The following is a 26,180-nucleotide window of genomic DNA, read 5'->3' on the forward strand; positions in this document are numbered from 1 at the left end:
TATTTATCCTTGACCTTAATAGATCAGACCTATTGTCCATTCTGAGATATAGTAGACGTTACAGACACCCAGACTTTGAAATCCCCTATCTAGGTAGCTTCATTTATGGAACACGGTTTTCATCTCTTTTTACCTTTTTCATGTTCATGTTTTTATCCCAATTAGATGCCACGTTGTAAATAAAGCACGCAATTGTATCTCTGTTCTACAACTGTGTTCTGAGATGACTATTGACAATGACAGATTTGCACAGAATAAGCAATGAATGAAAATTAAGTGCGCTAATACAAAGTAGCTCACATGACTCTCAGAACTTAGTTGCCAACAATGATCGCTATTCTCTGGCACAATTCATTTGGCAGCCAGTGATACAATACTGTACGTTTGGTGAAAATATTGGTTTTGACTTTTGAGTAAAGTCAACTTTTATGTGCTCTTTCAGGGGTTTATATTTAGCACTTGCAACACAGCAAACATCTCTCCCTCAAAGAATATAATGGTGCATGAGACAATGTGGCCGAGAGGCAAGAACCGGTGGGCATTGATGTGAAAAGTCACAACAAAATGTTTAGTTGCACATAATGTTAGGTGAGTTAACATACACAACAATAACCCAATTATGTTTTGTGCTTCATATTGTAATCAATGCCAAATATTCACACACCCTTTTCCAGCTATACAGTATTTTTGCATCATTGCTGTTGAATGAGGACTACGCTGCTGTTATTCATTATTCCAGAAGAAAAAGTTACTTCTCGCATAGATTCTTTTTAAAAAGAGAATTAGAATCATTTCATTTGAATTGTGTCTTTTTTATTCCTTAAAATGTCTTGCAACCCCGTCAGAGACAACAAAATAAAGTGAGAGTGAGATGCTTCACATAGCTGTGTTGTGGATGTGGACGGGCCAGTGTCACATTGTACAGTAGATTAATTCCTGTGGTCAATGTTAATTATTGCCAGAGGGGATGGGCGCATGCGAGCTCTGTGCACAGCCAGCATCTGCTTCACTGTCCAACCTGGTGAGAGTGGATATTGATGATATAATAGATGCTTTGCATTGTGGGTCAGAGACATGACAAAGTAATAACATCGACACAGAAGGTGACCAGCTATTAAAATCAACTTCAAGTGCACACAGATGGTGTCATGGTTAAGATTCACATCGCTGTCGCACGCACGCGCTTGTCTAGCATTAGATCAAACCAGATCTGTTTCACGTGTGCCTGCCTCAAGCTTTCACTCTCTCAACTTTCTTACAAGAGGATCTGTCTCTGTGAAGAAAGTCCCCAGCAGAGTGTACTGTACTGTACTGCACTAGACTACCCTAGAGAAAAACCCACTTGAAACAGGAAGACAAATAAAGTGTGTTCCTTTTTGGCAGTGAACTGGCGACAACTCTTTTTCTCCGCAAGAGTCTGTGAGCTGCAGTATGCCGGCATTCTGTAGCCAACAGCTGGATGAAGCCCTGGAGACAAAACTCTATCATGAGTGACTTGTAGCACCTGTTCTTCTTGAGCTGCATGTTATTTGTCTCGAGAAATGGTTCATGTTCTGCCAACAAGCCGTGCTGTTCTCCCACTCATTCCTGTCGTCTTGTGCACCATGGTCACATCGTCCCTGGAATGGTGAGAAATCAATCCCACTAACACTAGTGGGGGGTGGGGTAGGGGGCTTGATTTAATTTGTCATTAGTTTAAACAGCAGTTAAAGACAAGCTGCCATCTGTTATATTGTCATTTACTGTAGCTACCTGACCGCTGAAACGACCATGATGACCCATGGCTCTGTGGAGAGCACACACCTGCAAAGCAGCACATACTATGGTACAACTATTTGTACCATCGCGTCCATGTGTCGCTTTGCACGGCGTAAAGAACAGTGAAATCTTCGCGTATTGCATGATCTTTAAAACAAAAAAAACAGGGAGATGCACTGGCATGCTGATTAAACGATGGCTGATAACCCATCTGTGGCTCTCCCCCAGGAGGAGGCACCTGCGCCACTCAGTGTCGCCACACAGCAGGGCTCATCTTCAATCCTGCCTGGTTTACCGTCACCCACGTTCTGTTTTGCTGGTCCTTATCGCTTGTTGTGTGCAGTGAGCTCACTCAAAATACTTCCAGCAATGAGAATTTTCTAGCGGTGGAGCTCTAACGATGGCTTTGTCACTTGGTCCGTCTACTAGTGATGCGCGGGTCGGGTTTTTTCATGACCCGCCCCGCCCCGCCCCGCCACGGAACGCAACCCGCCTCAACCCGCCCCGCGAACCCATATATAAATCTATGGCTCAACCCGCGATTTTTTTTTTATTCTGTAAAATTATGGTTAGAAAATAATCCCCAAGTGTATTCAAACTGTTTTATTGTTATTATTCTTATTCTTATTAGGAATAAAGACAAAACAAGAGCATGTTATTATTTTTATTTTTTTTGCGTGTGAGAGCGCGTGACCCGCTCACCCTCAGCCCGCATCATTTTCTCCGAAATTCTGACTTGACCCACCCGCGCCGCGGGTTGACCCGCGGGTCCCGCGGGTTACGGGTCAACCCGCGCATCACTACCGTCTACCACTTCAGTTTCCGAATTGCCATGGAATTTAATGTTACTCTTTCATGCTCCCTGGAGTATGAACCCTACTGATTTTGGTGACCCCTGTGGCCTTTCTTCTAGTGGCAACTTTAAGCCAAAATGTCCATTTTGCTCACAACATCTCAAACTCTATTGGGGGGGGGATTGCCGTAAAACTAGCTGCGCATGTTTTTAATTAAAAAGACTCGTAGTCTTGTGTTGATGTTTGAATGGTGACTACAGTATCAATCCTGTTAGAAATACAAACAGTTTTTTATCAAGACTTATTAAGGGGGCGGCAATGGCTCAGAAGGTAAAGAGGCAGTTTGGGAATCATAAGGTTCATCACTTGCATTAGTGTCGAAGTCCTTAAGGAAGAACTACTAACTTCATGGTTTCCTCCACCGTTGGTGTGTGTGTGTGAATGTATTGCACATTGTAAGCGCTTTGAAATAATATAAAGTATAAAGGCACTATATAAATATACCCTTGTGGCTACTAATTTATTTGTTAGACAAAACAGCCTCTCAGTCACATACTGTACTAGTACATAGTAAGACCATTCCTTTGAACTTTTGGCAAAAAAAGGGAACAAAACTCATGTAAGTCAGCTTTCATAGCACACACCAGTATTTACTTTTTTTTTCTCTATAATTTTTATCCCACGATTTTGTAACCCACATTTTTTCACCCAGTGCCAATTGCCTATGTAATCCTGGGCACTACCTACCCTCTGCCAGCCTAGGGAGAGCCCAAGCTGAAGCTCATGCCTCCTTCAATGCATGAGGAGCAAGCAGGCCGCTTCTTATCACCCGACAGGGGGGAGTTTCCCTGGTTGGACATAGCGCGTGGAAGGAACACGTTATTCCAACCAGTTCCCTTCTCCTCCATCAGGCGCCCCGGCTGACCAGGGGGAGGCAGTATAGTGACCAGGATTACTACATGTTTTTGTGAGGGTATTAACTACCCTAGGAGACACGGGGAGAACATGCAAACTCCACACAGAGTAGGCCCTTTCACCAACCCCACCTAGGGTATGGGCGCCGATGACGTGGAGGAGAGAACACTCCCCCAGCGCCCACAGCGTCCCTGGCGGGAATCGAACCCAGGACTAGCTGTGAGGCGACAGCGCTACCGACTGCGCCACCGTGCCCCCCACACCAGTATTTACCCGTAAAACCAGAGAAGAACAGCAATTTCTCCCCTAAAGTGTAGTTGCACCTACACCCAGTCACCCACCTAATGGTATAAACATTTTTTTAAACTACAGTATCCCCAATAAACAGACACCAAAATGTCCAAACATCGGTTCATACATTAATTTTATTTTCAAGCACATAATTTTTTGCAAGCTCACTATCCAAATCCTTTTTTCTACCTCTTTTCTACCTCCCAGGGGGAGGATATGTTTTAGTTCTATGTAGGACTCAGGATGCAACCGTGGCTTGAGTAAGATACTCAGCTCTAGTGATTAAAAGGCTGTATTGTCAATGCATCTGCCCACTAACCGACGTTCCCCATGAAAGAGACTCTCATTATTGCTGGCATTATGTGACGCCAAAGCAGATGCTTTTTGGATGAAATTATTGCCATTTAGAAAACTGGTATAATGGATAGGCTGCCAGCACTTCAGCGCAACCACTTCAGAGAACATGGGGAGCAAGGCAAAGTGACAAATTCAATCAATCACATTCTGACTTGTTCTCTGCAGGCACAAGATGGTGTCTTTGTACCTGGATGCTCATTATGGCTCACTTTTTGATTTATGATTTAAAAATTGAATCCTAAATGTTTTGGCTTTTGTGTAAAACCGATGTGTGTCTGGCCATTCATCATGTTAATTGACTCTCCTCTATTTTGTTGTGCTGATTTAGTCTTTTTTAAATCCATTTTTCATTTCATACCTGGGTAACCAAGTCACTTTAATAGGCTTCCTACTTTGAGTGTGTTTTTAAAATGCATTGTAGATCCAAAACTCACTTATGAATTCATGAAAGACAGACCAGAGTGCTCTGTTTGGCAGCTGATTGAAATGCCATTTAATGGATGGCTGATGCCAGAATCAACTGAAGCATTCTGTGTGACATCACTGTGATGTCCTTTTCTTGATGGCTTGTTTCTTTCACTCTCTGCATGACAGGAAAGTCAACCGTAAAATGCACATACATATTTACAATTATAATACAGATTATGTAATGCACTTCATGTATGAAAGTGAATGAATATATAAAGACAAATAAATACATGTTAGTTTCTCTCAGTTCATATTTCATTTCAAACACACGCTCCCCAAAGCATCACATTGTAGCTCAACTATGCCTTCCACTCAGATCTGCTTTGTAGGATGGTATCCAGAATCATTAGCATGGTACATATTTTCTCTCAATCTCACCACACAGATGAAGCTATCCTTTTTCTTCCGTGCGTAGCCCGTCCCTGTGGCTCCACACCACTGAGGCAGTGTCAGGTGCAGCCTGTTTTGCTCTCCTATGCTCCTGTCCTGATGTGGAGAGAGCTGTGAAACCCAGGTGTGACAGGAGCCCAGCTGTGTGCCTGTCTCAGCTGCTGCCATCTGCACTGTAGAGTCACGATGATCTAGTGCTTGTATGCGGGTGAGAGGCTGTGTTCTAGAATAGTCATGAACCAACATGCTGAATTACCCATGTGTCAGTGTCAGGGAAGATGAACTACAATATCACCAGCGTCTTTAATGTGCCCTAACCTAATTGTATGCACGTTGCACTCATGTGCTGGATAATATCCAGCCGTTCCAGACAACGTCATGTTTTGATTAAGCTAATGTAATTTTGCCATACAGAGATTGCCGACGGTAGACTGGAAGCTACGGTACAGTATGACATACCTGAAAAGGGTATATATTTACCATACATATAAATAAGACAGCTTGGCAGAGTTTGGAAGGGCCAATATCTACCGGTCTTGCTGTGGCAGACCTGCAGAGAGCACAGGTGAGAATTATTAGCAATTAAAGTCTTACTGTGTAAGGTTACGCATGCTGAGGCGTCAAACGTGTCAAAGTTCAACTAAGTTGAACTTAAATGATGGCACGAATGGGACCTATTATGGAAAATATTAATATTCCAGACAGGGTGAAGTGTTGACAACTTATTGAAGAAGATTCAAGCAGAAAAACAGCATCATAGTCCAGTCCACTCCACACACCTCGAGCCCCAGCAGGGTCAGCTGTTAGATTGACAGCTGCAGTCAAATCTAAATTAGCACTTTGGTGTGAGAGGATACATTTGGAGTGAGCACAACAAGGCTGAATGTGAGTAAAATAAATATACATCGACTATTTCACTCACACATGTGTAACCATGCCAGTGATTTCCAGTGCAACTACAAATAGTTTTATAGAAGTAGTCACATCACAACCCCAACACATTTATGTGGAATGGCTCTTGTGAGAAAATATGCCAGTGAAAGTGAAAGTTGACCTATTGGAAGCTGACTTCTCTGCTCATTCAACAGAGAGGAATAAGGTTGTTAAGCAGGAGAACACCAAGGGAGGTAAGACTGTGCCTGCCGTTGAGCGAGAGAAGACAGAACATTGAGGATTATTGAAAAAGAATTTGGAATTACCGGCTGTGGTCTGCGGATTGACTGTGTTTCGTCTTTGGTACTGACCCTCACCTGTACAATGGATAGAGACAAAGTGGAAACAGCAGGGATTGGACTGCTACAGTAGGAAATTGGACATTGGATTTAGAGCACGGATGAATAGACTTGGAAGCTTTGCATTCCCCTTCTGTCCATTTGTTTCCCCCCCCAGGTTCACTCGCACTCTATGGCCTAAAGAAACCAGCTCAATGTTCACAGTTGCCCTTCCCACCTGATCAGCACTGATCACGGGTCTTCTCGCATCCAATCTGGTATTACACATGATGATAAACAGACCCAGGGTCTGCAGTAATAGAATGGGACCCAAATTGACCATAATAAAATATGGACCCACTGGGTTTTCGGTTTGGGTGGACTTGTGAAGAAGACCTATAATTGGACTACTACAGTACACGCACGCACACACACGCACTCACATACACTCCTTCCACAAATCCACGTTGCTGTGCACCTCCCTTTCATTCTCCACTGCCAGGTGCCACAATATATTTATTCTTAGATATTCTTGCACATGTCTGCCTCCCTTCTTCTCTAGGCATCTGTCTGTCTGTCACTGTCTGTTGGTCTGTCACTGTCACACAATGTCTGAGTATCACCTCGTGATGCACCTCAATATTACTGAAGCATTATTATTTTTAGATGGGAAGGTATTGGCTCAGACAGTGGTTCTCAAACTGGGGTCTGGGGACCCCCAGGAGTCCTTGTGCGGGTTCTAGGGTGTCCCCAGCAAAATGACTATATGACTAAATGAGTATACTGTAGCATCAAAATCAGCCCTTTAACTCTATTTTATACTTGGCTATTTTATTCAAAAATAGCCGATCTACAATCTCATAACACGTTGTGATGCGACGCATTGTGAGCTCGAAGATCAGCTTCTTTTTTTGTTTTATCTTGAAAAATGTTTATTTTTTTTAAATCATTTTGTACATTTTCAACATCACAAATCTTTTCTTATGGGGTCTCTACAAAATCTTTTCAGATGGTGTTCTGCAGGCCAAATACATATCAATTTGGGGGTCCTTGATATGGAAATGTTTGAGAACCACTGGGCTATGGAAATGGAGTGCACCTTGAGGTTGCGAGGACGTGGCCTCAGGGAACCTGAGAGGTGATAAACCACAGCCACTCTTCCACACTAGACCCCAGAGATCACTGTCAGGTTGGATCTGTGTAAAAACGTCAGGCTGTAACCTGAGAGCAGTCTCTTTAATGTGCATCATGTCTACAATAGGAGCCCGTTTCCAGAGTGTTAAAGCATATGGTCCATATCTCTTACTCCAGCTCTAAATAATTTAAAGCACTTAGTGTGTCCGTGGTCATCAGGGACTACGTCCACACGTTTGACCTACGTCTGACACACATGCTGCTGGGTCAAAAGTTTATGACAATTTTCAAAAAATTCAGCACCAACCACAATATACCAGGGAGATGTGCAGTGGTATTCATCTACTGTTTACCATTCAGAGCAGCTGAGATTTGAGTGCTTTGCTCAAGAGTGCCATGACAGCTATTGTTGACTCGCTCATTCACTTCTATTTTCACTACTGCATATACTGCAGGCATATTTCTCCACCAAAGAGCTAGGTCCCTCTGGTCACAATCATTCATCTCTAACTCATAGTTCTGCCAGTAGAGAGTTATTATGTTCAGTATTCTATTAAAGCTGAACTATAATAGAAGGGCCAATGTTAATTCATACACCACAATTAAAGATAATTATGAAACAGTTGGCACTTGTTCTTTATCTGATACAAGACAAAGAAGAGAGCATCTTGATTGATATAAAAAACAATAAGACATGATGAGGAGTGCGGCGGCGGAAGATGAAAGCTAAATTATGAAACAGTTCACACTTTACATTTTCTTTGATATACACCTTAGCCGAAAAAGAGAGCATCTTGATAGATATTTATAACAATAAGGTATGATAAGGACATCAGAAGCTATCGATTGTGCCATCATGGCAATTGTTCAGCTGGCAGGCAGACTCAGCAGAATCCTGTGTTGTGCTGTGGTTATGCAGCGAGCAATCTGACCCACTCCACCTGGCCTAATGTTGCTGCCATATTGATCCGACCAAGCTGTTTGCGGACAGATACTGTGCAATCGGAACTTCAAACAAGGCACCACTGTTCATTATATAGACCCACCACTGTTGGTGATAAGAGGAGGGTGTTTTTTGTCTTGTTGATTGGTTGATTGGGCTGCAGATTAACTTGTGCCTCAGGGCGCGGTCCACAACTTGAGCAGACAAGCTCACAGCGAGTCTCTTAGTGCCACGCTGTGGGCTTGTACATTTGCATTTTTTTAACACAATTTAAACATACATTTTTTACATCAAGGAGAGGGGTAAAAAAAAAGCGTTCTTGGCCAGCCTGGTGATAGGCTCAAATAGAGCGGTAACTCTTACGGTTAAAACTGTCTGTTGACATAGCAATGGAAATTTAGACCATGATGGCGGATGACCCGACCAGGGGGGGGGTCATGTAAATGATGAAAAGGAGGTGACTAAGTACAGAACCTTGTGGCACGTGGGAGCTGTATCCATTGATGGAGGAACAAAAAATAAACGGTTAACTCATTCACTGCAAGGGCGACTTTTACAACTTTTTTCCCAAAGGCCCCCACTGCCAAGGACGACTTTAACGACTTTTTGTTTTTTAATCGTTTTATAAAAGATAGCGCTGTTCTCTATCAGCCGAGTGATCAGTTTCACTTTACACTCACCTGGATCCGGAAACAACGTCATCCGAAGATTTCCGCCTCCGTCCACTTCCTGTTTAGCCTTTTCATTAAAACGGCTTTAATCTTGTTTTTTTCCCCCGTTTTCGCCAGACATCCTATTTTCAAAATCTGCCATCCCCTGTTCAGTATAGCATTGCACAATTCAAAAGCACTTAAGGATCACAAATAAAATGTTAAAGCAAAGAAATCTTGCACATGCAAGGAACAAAAGCTGATTGGAAACAGCAGAGTATAAAATAAATCAGACCTTCAAACAAACCAGATAAACAGTGTTAAAACTTTTTTGAATCTCCAACTGACAGACCCTTGGAACAGTCTGTAAAATAATTTTACGTTAAATTTCGATTTGTTGAAATCCTTCACTGTAAAATGAAATTCACTTGTACGCTCTGAATTCAATGAACACAGGATTTTGTGTGAGCAGCAGCCATTTACAACTCCATCAGGGCTCTGATGTCATCAATGCGTGACGTCGTCTTCTCTGCATTCTTCTTACCGAAGGCCTTCTCCACCAGGTCCTGCTTCTGCCTCTGGATCTGCACCATCTTCTCCTCCACTGAGTCCTTCACAATGAACTTGGTGACCACCACCTTCCTCTTCTGGCCAAGGCGGTGGCAGCGGTCAATACACTGTTCCTCAGCTGCAGGATTCCATGCCGGATCCATGAGAAAGATGTGAGATGCGGCAGTTAAGTTAAGCCCCACCCCTCCGGCTTTGAGAGACAGCAACATGATGACAGGGCTGTCGGGGGCGGGGTTCTGGAAATCCTGGATGACCTGGGCGCGTTTCTTTTGGCTCATGCTGCCATCCAGGCGAACAAAGCTGAAGCCTTGCTCCCTAAGTGGGGTCTCCAGTATGTTGAGGAAGCGTGTGAACTGAGAGACAACCAGACATTTGATGGTGCAGTCCTCATTCCGCAGACGGAGTAGATTAGCCATCAGAGCGTCCACCTTTGAACTGGTCCTCCACTTCTCAGATCGCATCTCGTCTTTCTCCTCCAACTCCTCTGGTGGAACCTCCACCAGTTGGCTGGTCTTAATGTCACTTCGACAGAGAGGACAACGTGCCCTGTCCTGTTCAGCGCTGATGACCCGGGCGATGCAGGCGCGGCAGTAGACGTGGGCGCAGTGCGTGATGACGGGCAGATGCACCGACTCCAGACACACGGAACACTCCTCGTCACAGCCGCTGGCCAGCACCAACCTCAGCTTCTGTATCAGACGCTCTCGTAGCTCAGACGGGGTGGCAGACGAACCCAGGTCTTTGAGTATTTTGGCCACCAGGGCAGGGTGGCAGCAGTGCTGTCGAAGCCTCATCAGGATGGCCAGCACATCAGCATAGTTCCTCATCACGGTACCCTCAGCCACGTATCTGTTAAGGGTGGTCTTTCCCTCATTGCGTGCCATCTCATACTCGTTTCTCTCCTGAAGGGTCATTTCAACCTGCTCCACACACACCGTCTTTTCAGGCAGAGACACCAGGGGGTACCCATTCACCGTGCTGGACTTGGTTCTCCTCAGGGTGATGGACTTCACCAGGGTCTGGAGGTTCTTGAGGCCATCCCTGTTTCCCTGTGCGACAGGTCTCTGGATGACCCTATCCCACCACTCCTTCACATCAAAGGGCTTCAGACATAGGAAAGCCAGCAGCATCCATAGGTCTTTCACACTGTTCTGGATGGGCGTTCCAGAGAGTATCCAGCGGCGATGTGCTTTCAGCGTAAGTACAGCCTTGCTCATCTGTGCATTGGGGTTCCGTATCACATGTCCCTCATCCAACACCGCCCTCAGCCAATTGATCCCATGGAGGGGACTGTTATTCCCGAAGTCAGCAGAGAGGACGTTGTAGGTGGTCAGCACGATGTCCTGAGAGGACAGAAACGTTTTGTTTCTGTTGCGGTCCGACCCGTAATACATATACACGTTGAGCTTCACGTCAGGAGCAACATGCTGCTCAAATTGGTCCAGCCAGTTACTAAGCACAGACAGAGGGCAGATGATGAGAGTGGCTCGGGCTGACAGGTCCTCTTCAGTGTCAGTGATGGAAGATTCCACACCAGAATTTGGAGTGGGCCTCTTCGCAGCCGTCTTGGTCTTTGAGAGTCCATCTGATGTTGATCCACTCAGTACTCGCATAAATTCTACATCCTTGTGCAATGCTGGAGCCTCTTTCCTGGCCTTTGGCTTGGTGGCTTTACCCTTCTTTTTTTTCTGTGGCTTGCCGGATTCTTCAACTGCCTCTGATGAATCGACAAACATCACATCATCCTGGGAACTGGCATGGTCTGAACTGACAGAGCCTGCTGCTGCATCTTTCACTTCAGCGTTGTCCTGTTGATCACTGCCTCCATCTGGTTTGTGCACCTTCTGTGGACTGGCAGATTGTGCCTCACACTTTTCTAGAGGCAGGGGCTTTCCCTTGTGGAAGTTAGTGAGGATCAGAGCAATGGTTGTCAGAGTTTTACCCAGTCCCATGTCATCAGCCAGTATACCCCCGCAGACCCTCTGGGGCCTTTCTCTGGTATTGAAGCATGTGATGCTGTTGTAGTAGAACTCTCCTTTCATGGACCAGAAGGGTGGCAGACCAGTGTTGTTCTCACATGCACACATCCAGGACAACGCCTGCTTCTGGTGGGCCAACAAAGGAGTCCACACCGACTCTGCAGCTTCTTTCTCTCCATCTTTACTCTCCATCAGACCTTCAAATAGATTGTCAAAGGCATTCTTCAACTCCTCTGCAGACAGTGGGATAATTACACGCGGGGGGGCACGCAGACCCCGAGCATTGGGACCTGTCATCATTACCCACTTAGTTTCAGGTAGGTTTAGTCTGAATCCATGCCGTGCCATTCGTTCAATCACAGCATCTTTGTGCTCTTCTTTCCCCCAGAAAGTTAACAGCACTGGCATATTGAAAGCGTTGTTTGTTCCCTTGTGCACCACCCCCTCTATTTTTGCCAAGTTGTTGTCCATGACGTGAGCCATGGCTGCTGCCAGCTCTCGCTTGATATGTCCCACCTGGCTGCCGAACATGTTAGCCACCATCACAGCATTACAGTCATATGGATTCCGGGGTTCTCGTACAAGAGAGACCATTTCCCCTGGGTTCACCACTCCAGTATAATATATGATGCCAACCACGGTGCCCTGCATCTGACCAAACTGCACACTGCCATCTGCATCTGGCTCCTCCTCAGACAGTGCTGAAGTTATAGCCTGGGAGAGGGTCTCTGTAGCCGCATGCCGGTCGGTGTAGATGTCCACATTATATAAACTGTCCCTGTCAAACGGCCATCTGCGAGAAGTCATTATGTCGAAACAAAGGTTGTTTTGTGTTGTTGAAAGTCTATTCTCCAGGGTGGGATAGCCTCTCAGCACCCCACCTTCTCTGTATAATACACTTTTTGGGCAGAAAATAAAATGTGTCCGCCAGACGGAAATTATTTATACTTACTCCACTGCCCTATTAGGCTCCTTTTATGATAAAACAATGTTAATCTAAGGGGTTTCAAACTGGCTCATTGTGACCTCATCATGACCTCATCATTGTGACAAGAGCAACCACAACGTATATGGAGCAATTCTCAATTAGAAATTCGACTGACAAATTTGAAGTCAGACTGTTACGAAGATTTTATGCTTGATGCCAGCGTGATGTCACAGCATGATGCAACAACCAGCATATAAGCCATCCGTCCCCCAGGAATCACCGCTTAACTCAGAAGACCATTCGTTGTTCAGCCAGAATATTCGGCTATAGAATCCAACTTGATACCATCAGAGGGACTCAGGATCACCTAGAACCAACCCGGACTTCACTCTGCGACGAGATATCTTTAGTGGAAGGGAGTATAGAAACGACTATATCTACCTGATTGATTGATCACAAAAGACGGGAAGTTGAGTCCAGTGGACCATTGGACCGTTGCATCGGACTTCACTCTGCGACGAGATATCTTTAGTGGAAGGGAGTATAGAAACGACTATATCTACCTGATTGATTGATCACAAAAGACGGGAAGTTGAGTCCAGTGGACCATTGGACCGTTGCATCAGACGAACCACCTTAGTGACGCCATAAGCAAGCTTGCATACAACTGTTTGACAGTCATTTCTGACAGCCAGCTGTTTGACGGAGTCATTTTTGACAGCCAAGTGTTTGACCGAGGCATTACTAACAACCAACTGCTTGTCAGAAGCATTCTTAACAGCCAAGAGTTTATCGGAGGTTAGACGTAATAATCAAGACTGACGTAAGCGGCAGTATGTTTTGCTTTGTTTCATTTCATGACTGAAACTGTAAAAGAAGCTATGCAAAAGATACTTGGCAGCGCACATCATCGGCCAGATCAACCTCCTCTCTCGCCCCCTTCCCCTCGCTCTCTGTCATCCTCTGTCTATTTCGCTCTCTCCCCGTCTCTGTCTCTCCCCCTGTGTGTGTGTCTGTGCACACAGACACTCACACAATAATGGAAGATGAACTTGATCTCTGATTCTGCTAGCGAGTTCATTTCCACTATGTCCTGCAGAGAAGTCAGAACTGTTAATATGCTTTAGATAAATTACAGACAGTAACCGTCTGAGACCTTTTCACTTAAAGAAATAGTCAGAAATAGAGAAAGCAGTAAATGTACTAGAGCAACACATACCCTGCACTGTATTATTAAACACCCAAAATGAGCTGTGAAATGAGTCCTTTACAGAAGAGGTATGGTACTCTGGGTTTGCATGATGCTAAAATGGGAATGAAATATAGGTGTAAGTCAACATGGGTATGTATTATTAAAGAGCACTATCCATAAATAATCTTAAACTTATTTTGCTACTGCTGGATCTTTATTCTACATCAAATAAAACTGTGAATCTCTTCCCCAAGACAAAAAGCAATTTAACATGCTAATGATAAGCACTGTAGTATTTTTCACAATGCAATTAAGATAATCCCATGGTACAATATAACAAATAACCAGTGGCTGGCCTTTTCATCTTGTGAAGAAAACATATCAGTTACACAAGCCATTGTAAATTACTTACCCTCATTCCCAGGTAGCTTTTTCAGACTAAACTGGTACCAAAGTGCGCAGCAAGGTCGATTGACATAGAAATAGCCTTATAGAACTGTGTGTACATCAGTTCCCCTTTTTGTCTTTTTCCCTGTGTTTTTCATGAAACACCTCGCAACGTTTGTGCCACAGCAGTCACTCACGATGCACAGGTTTTACTCCATAATGTGTTGTTCCAATTCTGCCTGAGGTCAGACCGTGCATTAGCTGTAAACACAGCTCTAAACAGATGAGCTCAAGTGCTTCTTAACTGAGAGGTGCAGAGCAAATGAGCCAAAATAGTACAGTACACACCGCATGGGTCCAAAGTCCCAAAGTCCCTCAGGTACAGCTCTGCAAGTCAGTGGCATCAAGGTGACAATGCTAACTGTATTTTCATCAAATGCCCTTCTATACAGTATGTTTTTCACACAGACCGTCTGTTTTTATGTAATCTAAATCTATATATGTGCAGTACATATATATATATATACTAGAGTTTCGGGGGGCTACGCCCCCCTCAACCCCAGCCGCGCACGGGGCCCAGCGTGGCCGCGTGTATATTGGGGTACTGAAATTGCTGGAGTAAAACTGTGGAAAAGTAAAAAAAAAAAAAAAAAAAAAATTAAAAAATATATTTTTGATGTTTGAGGGGGACCCCCGCGGACCCCCTGCTGGTCGACGGACCCCCTGTGGAGTGTTGGGACGCGCGGGGACCCCCCTGGAACATGGCGGACCCCTTCGGTGTTTTTTTTTTTTCATGAAGGTGGTTGCTTGTTTCTGGCGCTTGTTTTTAGAGAACCTGGCATGCCAACCTGAACTTGGCAACCCGACTGACATCAGTGACGTGTCCTTGGTATTTGTACTTCCGGGTTGCATAATGATGACATCACCCCAGCGCATGATGGCGGTGGCGTTACACCAGAAATGGTTCCTGGAGAAAATGGTGACCAAAAAACATTTTTGGAAAAAAAGGAAAAAAAACCCGCATCGGCTGCCTGCTGTTGTGGTGATTAGGTCGTGCGCACGGTAAACGGTACGAAGCTGCCTCCCCTTCCGTTTTGTCCGACATTTGGTGAGTAGAATTAATTATGTTGCGCGGTGGAAAAGGTGTAGTGAGCAATGAGATGTCCCCTACGCGACGCGTAAATTCAGCGCGGCCGCCGTGGCGAGTCAGTTGGCGACATGTGGTCTGGCGGTGCGTTGTTTATTCGATAACAGAGCTGTGGGGTGTCCGCACCGAGGGTGCGGAAGTCGGTCGCCATTTATATAGTTAGATATATATATATGTACATTTATCTTTATATGTGTGTTTGTGTGTACAATTATAAATATTGTGCATGTGTGTTTGGTGCTTAGATATTATAATTGAGTTGTTTGTGGTATGTGTGCTTTGTGTGTGTGTAGGTCCAGCCTTAATGTGCATGTGTGTTTAAGGTTATTTGTGTGTGTGTGTGTGTGTGTGTGTGTGTGTGTGTGTGTGTGTGTGTGTGTGTGTGTGTGTGTGTGTGTGTGTGTGTGTGTGTGTGTGTGTGTGTGTGTGTGTGTGTGTAATAGGTAGACAAGCAACAAGCCTTTTTTTGTCTATTAAGCCTTGAGACTTGAGGCTCACACCTGATGTGTTAATTTGATCCTAAGCTGCAGAAAAATAAAGTAGCTTTCAATTAAAACAATACAAAGGTGTTAATGAATTCTCATAGCAACAGACTGATAAAACACCATTTGTTGACAGGTTGACACAGAATACAATATAATATATAAAGATTTTAAAAGTTTGAACATAAAATATTAAACAAGAGCCTTATACTAACCACTAAGTTAAACAGTGGAAAAGTACAGAGTGCATAGAAAAATCATATGCTGTACAGTATAATCTTGTTCATTGAGTATTTGCACAGCATCATTGTATATTACCAAAGTTTTAAATAACATATAATACAACATGGAATAAGGCCATTGTACAGTACAGTACAGTACAACAAAACAAACTTAATGTACTGTAAGGAGATACTTGGAGCGTGCTGAGACATAACACCATTATTGTATGGCCAACCATTTCACATACAGTAGCATGTATACAGTACATGCTCATGAACATTAATGTACCTGATGGAGGCTCCTGCAGTACTTGAATTTACTTTCATTCATTCAACTCCTGAAATATTTAATTGTTTGCTGATTCCATAGCTGATGCTGATACCATAGTTGTCTCCGCCAGGCCGAAAGGCATGGCGAGAGAGTATGTTTTACCCTCCGTCCGTCCGTCCGTCCGTGTGTGTGTGTGTGTGTCCTGTCTGTGTGTTAACAGCTAATCTCCGGCACCGTTGGCCCGGTCGCTGCGAAACTGTGCACACCCACTCCCTGGATGCCAATTCAGAACCTCTGCCCCACATTTTTCACATGGGCCTGTTATAGCGCCACCAGGAGGCCGATTTGTGCAAAACCCATTTTTTCTCATTACACCTACAGCTTTTAACCAAACGTCATGCAAATCGGTACACAGTATCTCTATAGTCATGTGATCAACCCGGATCTGTCCGATTTCCCATATTGCATCCTCATTGGCTAAGGTTGGCTTCCAAAGTTTGCAGGATTGGTCCGTTTTGAACAAACTGCCTCCAATCATGAACGCAGCTTGCCATTTCCATAAAATTGCACACGCACATTCCCACTAGGCCGAGGAAGAAATGCCACTTGAACATTTTCAAATCAGCCTCATGGTGGCGCTATAACTGGCCGATTTGCATTTTTAACTATAACTGCACCGATCTGCGTGAAACTTTGCACGCACACTCCCTAGAGGCCAAGGAAAAACATTGGACTGCATTTTTCACATCTGCTTTTTACAGCGCCACCAGGAGGTCGATTTATGTAAAATACATTTTTGGAGATTATTCCTTCAGATTATGTCCAAAAAACACGCAAATTGGTACACTGCATCTCCATAGTCATGTGATTCTGATGGATCTGTCCGATATTTCATATTCCATCCTATTTGGCTTACAGTGGCTTCCAAAGTTTGCAGGATTGGTCAGTTTTAAACAAAATACCTCAAAACATGAATGCAGTGTGCAATTTCCGTGAAAGTTTGCATGCAGATTCCCACTAGGCCGAGGAAGAAATGCCCCCCTTTTCACATTCACATTGGCCTTTATAGCGCCACCAGCAGGTCTAATTTAGCAAAACACATTTTTGGAACAAAATGCCTCAAATCATGAATGCAGTGTCATCCCATTGAAAGGCCTAAGAAGAAATGCCACCCTTTTCACATTGGCCTATTATAGCGCCACCAGGAGGCCACAATAACCTACCTGACCTGGCGGAGACCTGTGCTCCGAGGAGCACTTTTTCTAGTTTTAAATACTTCTGCCTGTTTTAGACCTGATGTACTTTAATTCCATTTATTGCAAACTATCCCAGAACAACTGATAAAAGGGATAGTTCACCCAAAAAATATATTTTTGCTATCGATTAGTCACCCCACCCCAGCGGACCGGTAGGCAGCGGTTCCGGTAGGAGACACAAAGAGTCTCCTTTGTGTCTCCTACCGGAACCGCTGCCTACAGGTCCGCTGGTCAAATTATTGGCTTAGGAATGCGACAAAAACAAAAAAATATCCATGAATTCAAGTCTCCATGGGGTGACTAATCGATAGAAAAAAAGTCATTTTGGGGTGAACTATCCCTTTAAGTGTCCCATTCCCCCCACATGGTTTTATTTATACATTGTTGTACCTTAATAACCAGAAAATATAAACGTATGCAGAAAAAAACAAAAGGGTGGCACCAAAAGATTTGGATATTTCAGAGCTTCCCTTACAGTATATTTCTCAACTGAAGCTTTCTGGGGAGCTCATGTCTCTTTTAGGGGAGCTGATGAGCTCCCCGTAGCTCTGCCATATTCCGATCCCTGTTTAACATACTGTGCTACTATGCAAGCCTCCAAAATGCCCCTTGGGCACAAATGTTTTTGAATTGAATTTAACATGATGAGGCCTAGGGAGAAATGCATTGTTTGCATATTTGCACTTGCTTGGTCATAAAAAAAATTTAACCAAAGAATAGAAGCCCCCTTGTGTGAAATATGCAGAGAGAGAAAAGAACAGAGCAGAACACTGGAAGAGAATAGAACAGAACAGAACATTATCAACTCATCTTCTTGGGTGGCAGTGGTTCAGGAGGTAGAGCAGCCATCGTCTGGGGACCAGGTTGGATCCCCAGCTCTTCCTGGCTTTGTGTCGAAGTGTCCTTAAGCAAGACACTGAACCCCTAACTGCTCAAAATGAGCAGGTTGGTGCCTTGCGCAGTTGCCTCTACCATTGGTGTGTGAATGTGTGTATGAATGAGTGAGTGGAACACACATTGTAAAGCACTTTGAACTAAAAAAAGTGCTCCTCAAAGCACAGGTCTCCCTCCGCCAGGTCAGGTAGGTTAGTGTGGGCCAGCAGTGTTTGGAATTCGCCAATCAGGCTGGAATAGGAAAAATTGGACGGATTGGACGGATCGTCTTGATCACTTGACTAAAGAGATAATATGTACCCATTTTGTAGGAGTAATATTTAAAAAAATGTTTTGCAAAAATCACCCTCCTGGTGGCGCTATAATAGGGCAATGTTGGAAGAGTAGCATTTGTTCCTCAACTTTGTGAGAATGTGCGTGCAAAGTTTCACTGCAATCGGATGCTGCGTTTATGATTTGCGGCATTTTGTTCAAAGCGGACATATAAAGGCACTATAGAAATGCAGACCATTTTCCACTTACAGATGGCTAGCATGTTCTTGGTTTTGAGGTTTTAACGTGTTCCTTTCGTTGCTTCGTTCTTTTCCTCTCACTGCTCCTCCATGTTGGCCTTGTGTGTAACTGCTGGTGATCACTGTCTACAGAACATTCTGGATGGGTTTAGCTGACAACCTAAAAGCTATTCTACTGTCAGGTATAATATTAACATAATGCAAACATCATGTATGTACTTCATCTAATTCTTGCATCTTTGCCCAAAGCGATTGATGGAATGAGGTCTATCATTGTCATTACAGTGTCATTACTGTAAGTCATTACAGTGCCTAATGTTGGAGTGATGCATTCTTGCACGTTTTGCAAATACAATAATGAATTTAAAGTAAAGTTGTTTTGTCAGAGGATTCTTTCAATTACCGGCCCATATTGTCCCTAGTTACGCTGTAATCCAGCTATATCAATTTCCTCTACTTGGCAAGATATATTGACAGTGTCATTTCAATTGATCCGGAAAGGTTGTCTTGATTAACCGGAGTAACTTCTGTCTGTGAAAGAATGTCACTTTGATTGATCTGTGAGCCAAAAAGAGTATTCATACCCATGCTCATTGCACAAGTGAGTTATTTCCGTCTTGCCTAAGGAGTCAAGCTATCACTTTTAATTGAACATGTCCCTTGAGTATTATTTTTTTTCTCCTCAAGCGATCACTTTAAAATAGCCGTGGCAGTTCATTCGACAAGTTAATTTCCTTTTTACTGTTTTATTTAATTGCTGTGATAGTTGTAATGATTTTCAAGGAGTTTGCAATGGAACTGAAATTGGTAGTGATTTTATGTGGCATATAGTAGCTAATGAATAGGTGGAGGTGATGTGATGTTCCTCTTTTGGATTCTGCGATTTTGAACGTCTCTTTCATGTCTTGGGAATTGTAATTTGGACATGCACAGATAGGCACGTCATTTCTGGGTCTCCCAAAAATTAATCTGTGCTGTTTTCCCTTCCCAACAACAGAACAGATGCATGTTCCCGTACGTAGATTGACTAGCAGTGGTTAAAAGAGACACACAGTTGTATTGTTGCTGGGATGTTCAAAATGAATTCAAAACACATATTGCTGTCTCTATTTTACATAGACCCAAACATATGCTTTTGGTCAACAGCTACTACAACATTATTATTTATTTATTATTTATTATTGAACCTATAAGGGATTCTGCAGTCAATAAGCCAATAAGCCTTTAAAGGTATCCAGGGTTACACAGAATATCCATAAGTTTACCCGACAGGAAGCAGATACCTTTCAGCAGATGCAATAATACACACTCTAGCATTGCTCTGTGTCCTAAAGTTCAGACCTACTGGATCAATATTTTCAAATTAATATCTAAATTACTTCAAATCCAGTTAGGACCACATCCACTCATTGTTTCTGTAGGAGTAACCTATCTGATGATGCTGTTAAATTTACCAGCGCCCAGGGGTGACCTGATAGCTGAATGTTAGGGTGCATAGCATAGCCACCTCTGTTGGGTAACGTTACTTTTAAAAGTAACTTGTTACGTTACAGGATTACCGCCATTAAAAAGTATTCCGTTACGTTACAGGATTACCTTCTGAGAAAGGTAACTTGTTTGATTATTTTTGCGTTACCGACCATTAAAACCCCTCTGCAAGGAAGTTTGATAAACATAAAATCTAGAGTGCAGCTGCAGGACCACATTGGAAACAAGTGTCTCCTTATGCTTAATGTTTTATCCTGGGTTTAAGTTATAGTGTGAATGATTTTACCTGGAGCTGGGCTTCACCAAGGCTTTTTGCATTGACTTTTCCTCCTTTCTCCAATAAATCCAAAAATAGTGTGAATACTTCCATGACTGTACTAAAGGAGAACCTCTCTTTCTTAATATCTGCCATGTCGCACAGGTGTGGTAAATGAATGTAATAAAAACAAGGCCAGCCAGCCTGTGTGTGTTACACCATAAGTGGTGACCTTTTGAATACAGAGCCGAATAGAATGATAACGCAATCACCACAGCCTGCTGGCCCAGTCCCAAATGTCTGTGTAACATCCGTGCAAGTCTCCGGGGCGTTGACAGAGACGAGCTAGTTCATTGATCAGGAAACCTCGTAAATGTTTCTGATGGATTTTCCTTTTCATTTGTGGCAACAAATTAGGTCTTAAATGTAACTAAGTAACGCCATTATTTTGGAAAAGGTAACTAGTAACCGATTACTCAAATGGCAAACTAACGCAGTTGGGTTACTCGTTACCCCAAAAAAGTATTCCGTTACTGTAACAGCGTTCATTTTAACGCTGTTACCCCCAACACTGACAGCCACATACAGTAACACATGGCTACAAAATGCTGTCTTCAGCCTGTCCCCAGTTGGACTCCTGGTTAGCCGGACTGTTTGCTGTGTGTCATTCCCCTTCGCTCTGTCTGCCTTTCTTGTCTCTCACTGTCACTATCAAAATTAAGCAGATATGCAGAAAATCTTGTTTCCAAACAGTCTCATCATTGCATAGTTGCTTCTCATGCACTGGACAAACAGAAGTCCCCAGTACAAAGATGTGGCAAGTACAACAGAAATAAAAGCAGCAAGAAACATTCAAATTATAAACTAAACAAAAACACAAAACTGTACAATGCATCTCAGAAAAAACAAAACAGCAGACACATTTCACACCTGGAGGAGACCAACAAAGTAGTGACTGGCTATTTGAAACTAAATGTAAAAATATATATATATTAATATATATTATTTACATTATCCATTTCATTTCAGACACTTCCTGCATTTAAAGTTTGTCTACATTAAACAGTTCCAAAAATGTCCACACGAACAAGGCAATGTTGAAAGTAAAATTTCAAGCAAAATGAAAAAAATAAATGAAAACATAGATATGTGAAAGCAGCGACGACACAGTCAGATGCTGGAGATCAAAACCTAGACTGATAGAAATCAAGAAAGAGGAAGTCAGAGGCTCAGATCAAGCTGCATGCAGAGCGATCAGATACCCTGCAGCAGCTAATCGGTAGAGTAAGTATGTTTAGGAACAGTGAGAGACAGAAAAAAGGCTCTGGAACGATGAAGATTACAGTCTGGGTGGGTTTTGCACAGTAATACAAACCTTATCGCTGATCTGTCATTTCCACAAATGTATCATCTCAGCAACCCCAAACGCCCTCAGTGGTGGAGACGGTTTTGACAAGATGAAGGATGAGTGTGGTATCAGTCCTCCATGCTGGCCCCAAAATGATTTGGACACTTTCAGGAAGATTTGCACTAGAAATGTAATAGCTTTTTGATATAGCAGCAGCCTGCCGTTTCGATCTTTAATTAGCGGTATTTGCCAAATAGAAAATACAAAAACGTACCATAAAGCCATGGATCATTATGGAAAGACACACTCAAGAAGCACACTTGCACATGCACGCACACAGTATTTTCTCCTAGTGGTGGTGTTGACCAGCCTATTTAAATGAATAGACAGGGACTTGTATTCAGTCTTAAGACACTTTTATGAGATTAAAATACATTAAGTTGTTTCAAAAGGCTTTAATGTACTGTGAGATAGAATAAGCTAACTTGCATTACATCAATACAATTACTACTACACTGCTCCGGCAGTTTAGTTAGTTTCACTCTCTGCCTCCATCTTGTTCAGAGGAACTGGGAAATTATTCGTAGTGATTGATTTAAGAAACATCACATTCTTGAGCAATAGACAAACTCTCCAGCTATATATCTGCCATTTCTGCCCCCCAGAGATCATGCCATCTTGTGTGAGCATATGCATTGCATAAGAGCATATAGAGAGTGAGCAAAAGAGCTGTTACATTTTTAATTGGGCGCAGCTGTGCGTTAACTGTTCAGCGCTCTGCAGAACTATTCCACCTGTTACTGTATAACTGCTCCCCCAAGCAGTTACTTTAAATAAGTGCTCTTATTTCCATTGCCTGATAGAAATTCTTAAAAAAGAAAAGAAAAATACAGTTTGACATACTGTTTTAATCACATGCAAATAGATTATTCTTACAACATGAAACAGTTTGACTTGAGTCGTATTGATCAGTGCACTGTAGGAACTTCAAGGCAGCATGCTGTGACGATTAATGATGGAATACAGTAGATAAACAAAACGAAACAAAAGCAGAACCACTTGTTCTGTTTGTTAAGGTTGTTTGTAGAAAGTTAGAGTATTTTGCATTGTATTTTGAAGAAGGTACTGTATGGTGTAGTAGTAAGGTGTAGTTGTAAAAATGCAATATATTTGGAAAGGGAGAGTGTTTTATTTATCCAGTAATTAAACTAGCCAAGCTTTTGACACAATAATCAACAAAGTGTATGCAAAGTGTAAAGTGTATGAAGTCTTCTGTAGTTTGTGTTGATTTTATCAGTGATATTTATTTTGAGTAGACCATTTGAAAATTGTTTGTTCACACATTGATCTGATATGGCTTTGTGGCAAGCACTCTTCAAATGAGTTTAAATTGTACACTAATTGCTGTGAGCTCTTACACACTGACACTATGCCAGTGTTTCAATGACCGTGGTGCTCATGAATTAGTGTATGTTAAGAAAAACAGAAAAGCAACTCAGTTGACAACCACATTGATAGTTATGTTACAGTTGCAGTGCGTAAACCCCTCATTACAAAGACCAGTGTACATTTGATAGTCCATTCATGCAAAAAGGTGATATGCTCAAAGTCATCCGTCACCATATTCATGACAAGAAGACGTGTACCACACATCAAGAGAACGGTACACACCTGAATGCTTGACATCAACAGTTTCTTGGCATGATTTCAGGTATGGAAGATTTTTGAATGACGTGTTAGTTAGACAATTCTCCCTGTTAGAATGGTGTTCCATTACTCCACCAGAGTTCTAAATACTTGCAGAATCTATGCCAAGGCGAATTGAAACTGTTATGGTGGCACATGGCGGCTCAAAAACGTTTTATTTGGGGTCTTCCTTTCATTTGTCTCCCATCTATACATAAGCTGTTCATTCACACCAGAGAATGTGATGCCCCCTCCCCCCCCGCTCCCACTTAACTCATTGAGTGCCAGAATGTTTTATTTTATTTAAACGTTTGGCAATTCTGGCACTCAATTTTACTACCTATGAGTATGTAAAAGAACAGAAACGAATAAACAAAAAATATTTAAAAATGATGTTGTCCCAGTGCCAGAGTTTTTTTCACAGAAAACAAAAAGTGCTTAGGAAGCGAGATACAGCCTTTTTCAGTTCTAAGTTAAACAAGGAGTGGATGGAGCTGCACACCTTCAGATGATGATATCTTGGGTTCTGAACATGTTTTTCAAAAAAAAAAAAAAAAAAAAAAAAAAAATTTTTTTTTGTTTACTTATGCTAATTTTTCAAAAACACGTGAAACACGTTAATGGCACGTTGAGCCATAGCGCTAAAAACACGTGAAACACGTTAATGGCACTCAGTGAGTTAACATGTCTTTTTTTTACTATGGTTATGAACAAAATAGATTTGCATGAGATTATAGTTACAGCACAAACTCACCAAATATGACCCCATAACAAACACACACACACACACACACACACACACACACACACACACACACACCTTCTATATAGGCTACAGGGGTGGGCAACTTTGGGGCATACTTAAGCACCGCTCTGTTAATCCATTTCCTGCTCCTGAAGTCTGGGGTGACCAATCAGGGCCCAGTATTCAAATATGGGAGACTGTAATTGGTAGTTGGTAGTAGGTGTAGGTCTAACCAATTGCGTCCAGAGCCATTGTTTTGATCCTGCCCCTTGGAAATAAAACTTCCTCATAGAAGCACCAGACTCTAACCACGCAATGATATAGTCTGGCTACGCAAGGCTAGAACAAACCCTATACGCTCATAGGCAGGACCAAGGCCACGTCACTCAGACTCAGTCATAAACAAACTCAATACGCCCATATATAGGCATATAAGGAGATCCGGTTGTCCAGAGCCACAGATCCGACCGCTATGCACATTATGGTCATGTGCATACAGTATATGGGACTGACCAACTACAAAATCAGCTCGCACATCGGCAAGGACAGGAGGGAGTGCGGTGCCGGTTGTTCGGATATGCGGTTGTCCAGAACCGCCGATCAAACCAATATGCCCATATATGGGCATGCCAATATACAGGGTATGGGCATATACTAATGACATCAGGATAGGGGCATAAAAGGGATACAGGTAGACAGACAGATACAAAGATCTCCATATATATGGGCCCAAAGGGACATAGACAGACGGGTACAACGGGTACTCTGACAAAGCCCCTGACACTATGACTCAGACGTATTGGTCGGATCGGCGGTGCGACATAGGTGGTGTGAGGCCCACGTCGTGGCCCGAACTCTAGTGTCTTATAACTGCCTATTCAAATAATGCAAACATAGAATAAGTCAATAATTTAATTAAAACAAAACTAAGAAAATGAGTCACTAGTTTAATATGAATAATAAAGGCAAGATACGTTATGAAAAAAAGTGTTACGCACATCAAGCAATAATGGAAAGATGACTCACTCAAGTTTCATGCTGGTACACAGTTGACATTTCAGTTCCTTATTTATTTTTCTCAGTTCACTTTTTGGCTGGGACAATCTATTCAGATGATTTGTGGTTTGTCTAAAAGTGTCTGTCAAAGTTCTCTTTCTTTGCCATCACTGCAGTTTTTAATATTTCTGACAGTAATTATCCAGCTTCATGTATGGTACACAAATACATATGGCTGCGATTTCAGTTCCTTCTTACTTTGTCTAGACTCGGCTAGAGAAGTCTTGGCAAATGATTTGTTGTTTGTTCCTGTAAAACACCTAGACTATTGATATGCTTCTAGAGTCATTCCGTCCTGTGCTAATTCACACTGCACTACTCCCCTGATATGATTCGATGGGTGTCAGGGTTCACATTCAAGCCAGGAAAATCGTGATTTGTCGATGGATGATATGAATGGATGTTTTTGTCTGGGTTTTCAGATCGCTCCACGATCAACCAAAAAGCCCCTCTGGATCGTAAACACATTTTAAAATTGTTTACTTAGAAAGTTCGGTGTAGGTGTGATCACCGTGGTGCATGAATACAAATGCACTTCTTTTCTTTGGGTGTATTTATTCACGCACTGCACAGGGAGTTAAGGCTTACAGGTTTTATGTGGTTTTCTACATATCACAGAGTACAGAATGAAAAACAAGTCACCACTTGTATCACAGTAACATCAAATATCACAGTAACATCAAATATAAACTCACTTATACATCAAACTAATTATTACTAAACATATCTGAAACTCAGAAACAAACTAGAAAAAGTGCTCCTCGGAGCACAGGTCTCCGCCAGGTCAGGTAGGTTATTGTGGCCTCCTGGTGGCGCTATAATAAGCTAATGTGAAAAGGGGCGCCATTTCT

General features: G+C 42.7%; 1 protein-coding gene across 1 annotated transcript; it reads right to left on the bottom strand.

Annotated features, from left to right (window-relative positions):
• Nucleotides 1-9,066: 9,066 nt before the first annotated feature.
• LOC311033968 (helicase-like transcription factor) lies at nucleotides 9,067-12,267 on the bottom strand (the record flags this gene model as incomplete). Its single annotated transcript, XM_084041706.1, has 1 exon — nucleotides 9,067-12,267. The coding sequence occupies one exon, from the start codon at nucleotides 12,265-12,267 to the stop codon at nucleotides 9,391-9,393; it is 2,877 nt and encodes a 958-aa protein (XP_083897832.1). The 3' UTR covers nucleotides 9,067-9,390.
• Between the last annotated feature and the right edge of the window lie 13,913 nt (nucleotides 12,268-26,180).

Source organism: Gymnoscopelus microlampas (genome assembly GCF_963454915.1).
Source record: "Gymnoscopelus microlampas genome assembly, chromosome: 18".
Lineage (NCBI taxonomy): Eukaryota > Metazoa > Chordata > Actinopteri > Myctophiformes > Myctophidae > Gymnoscopelus > Gymnoscopelus microlampas.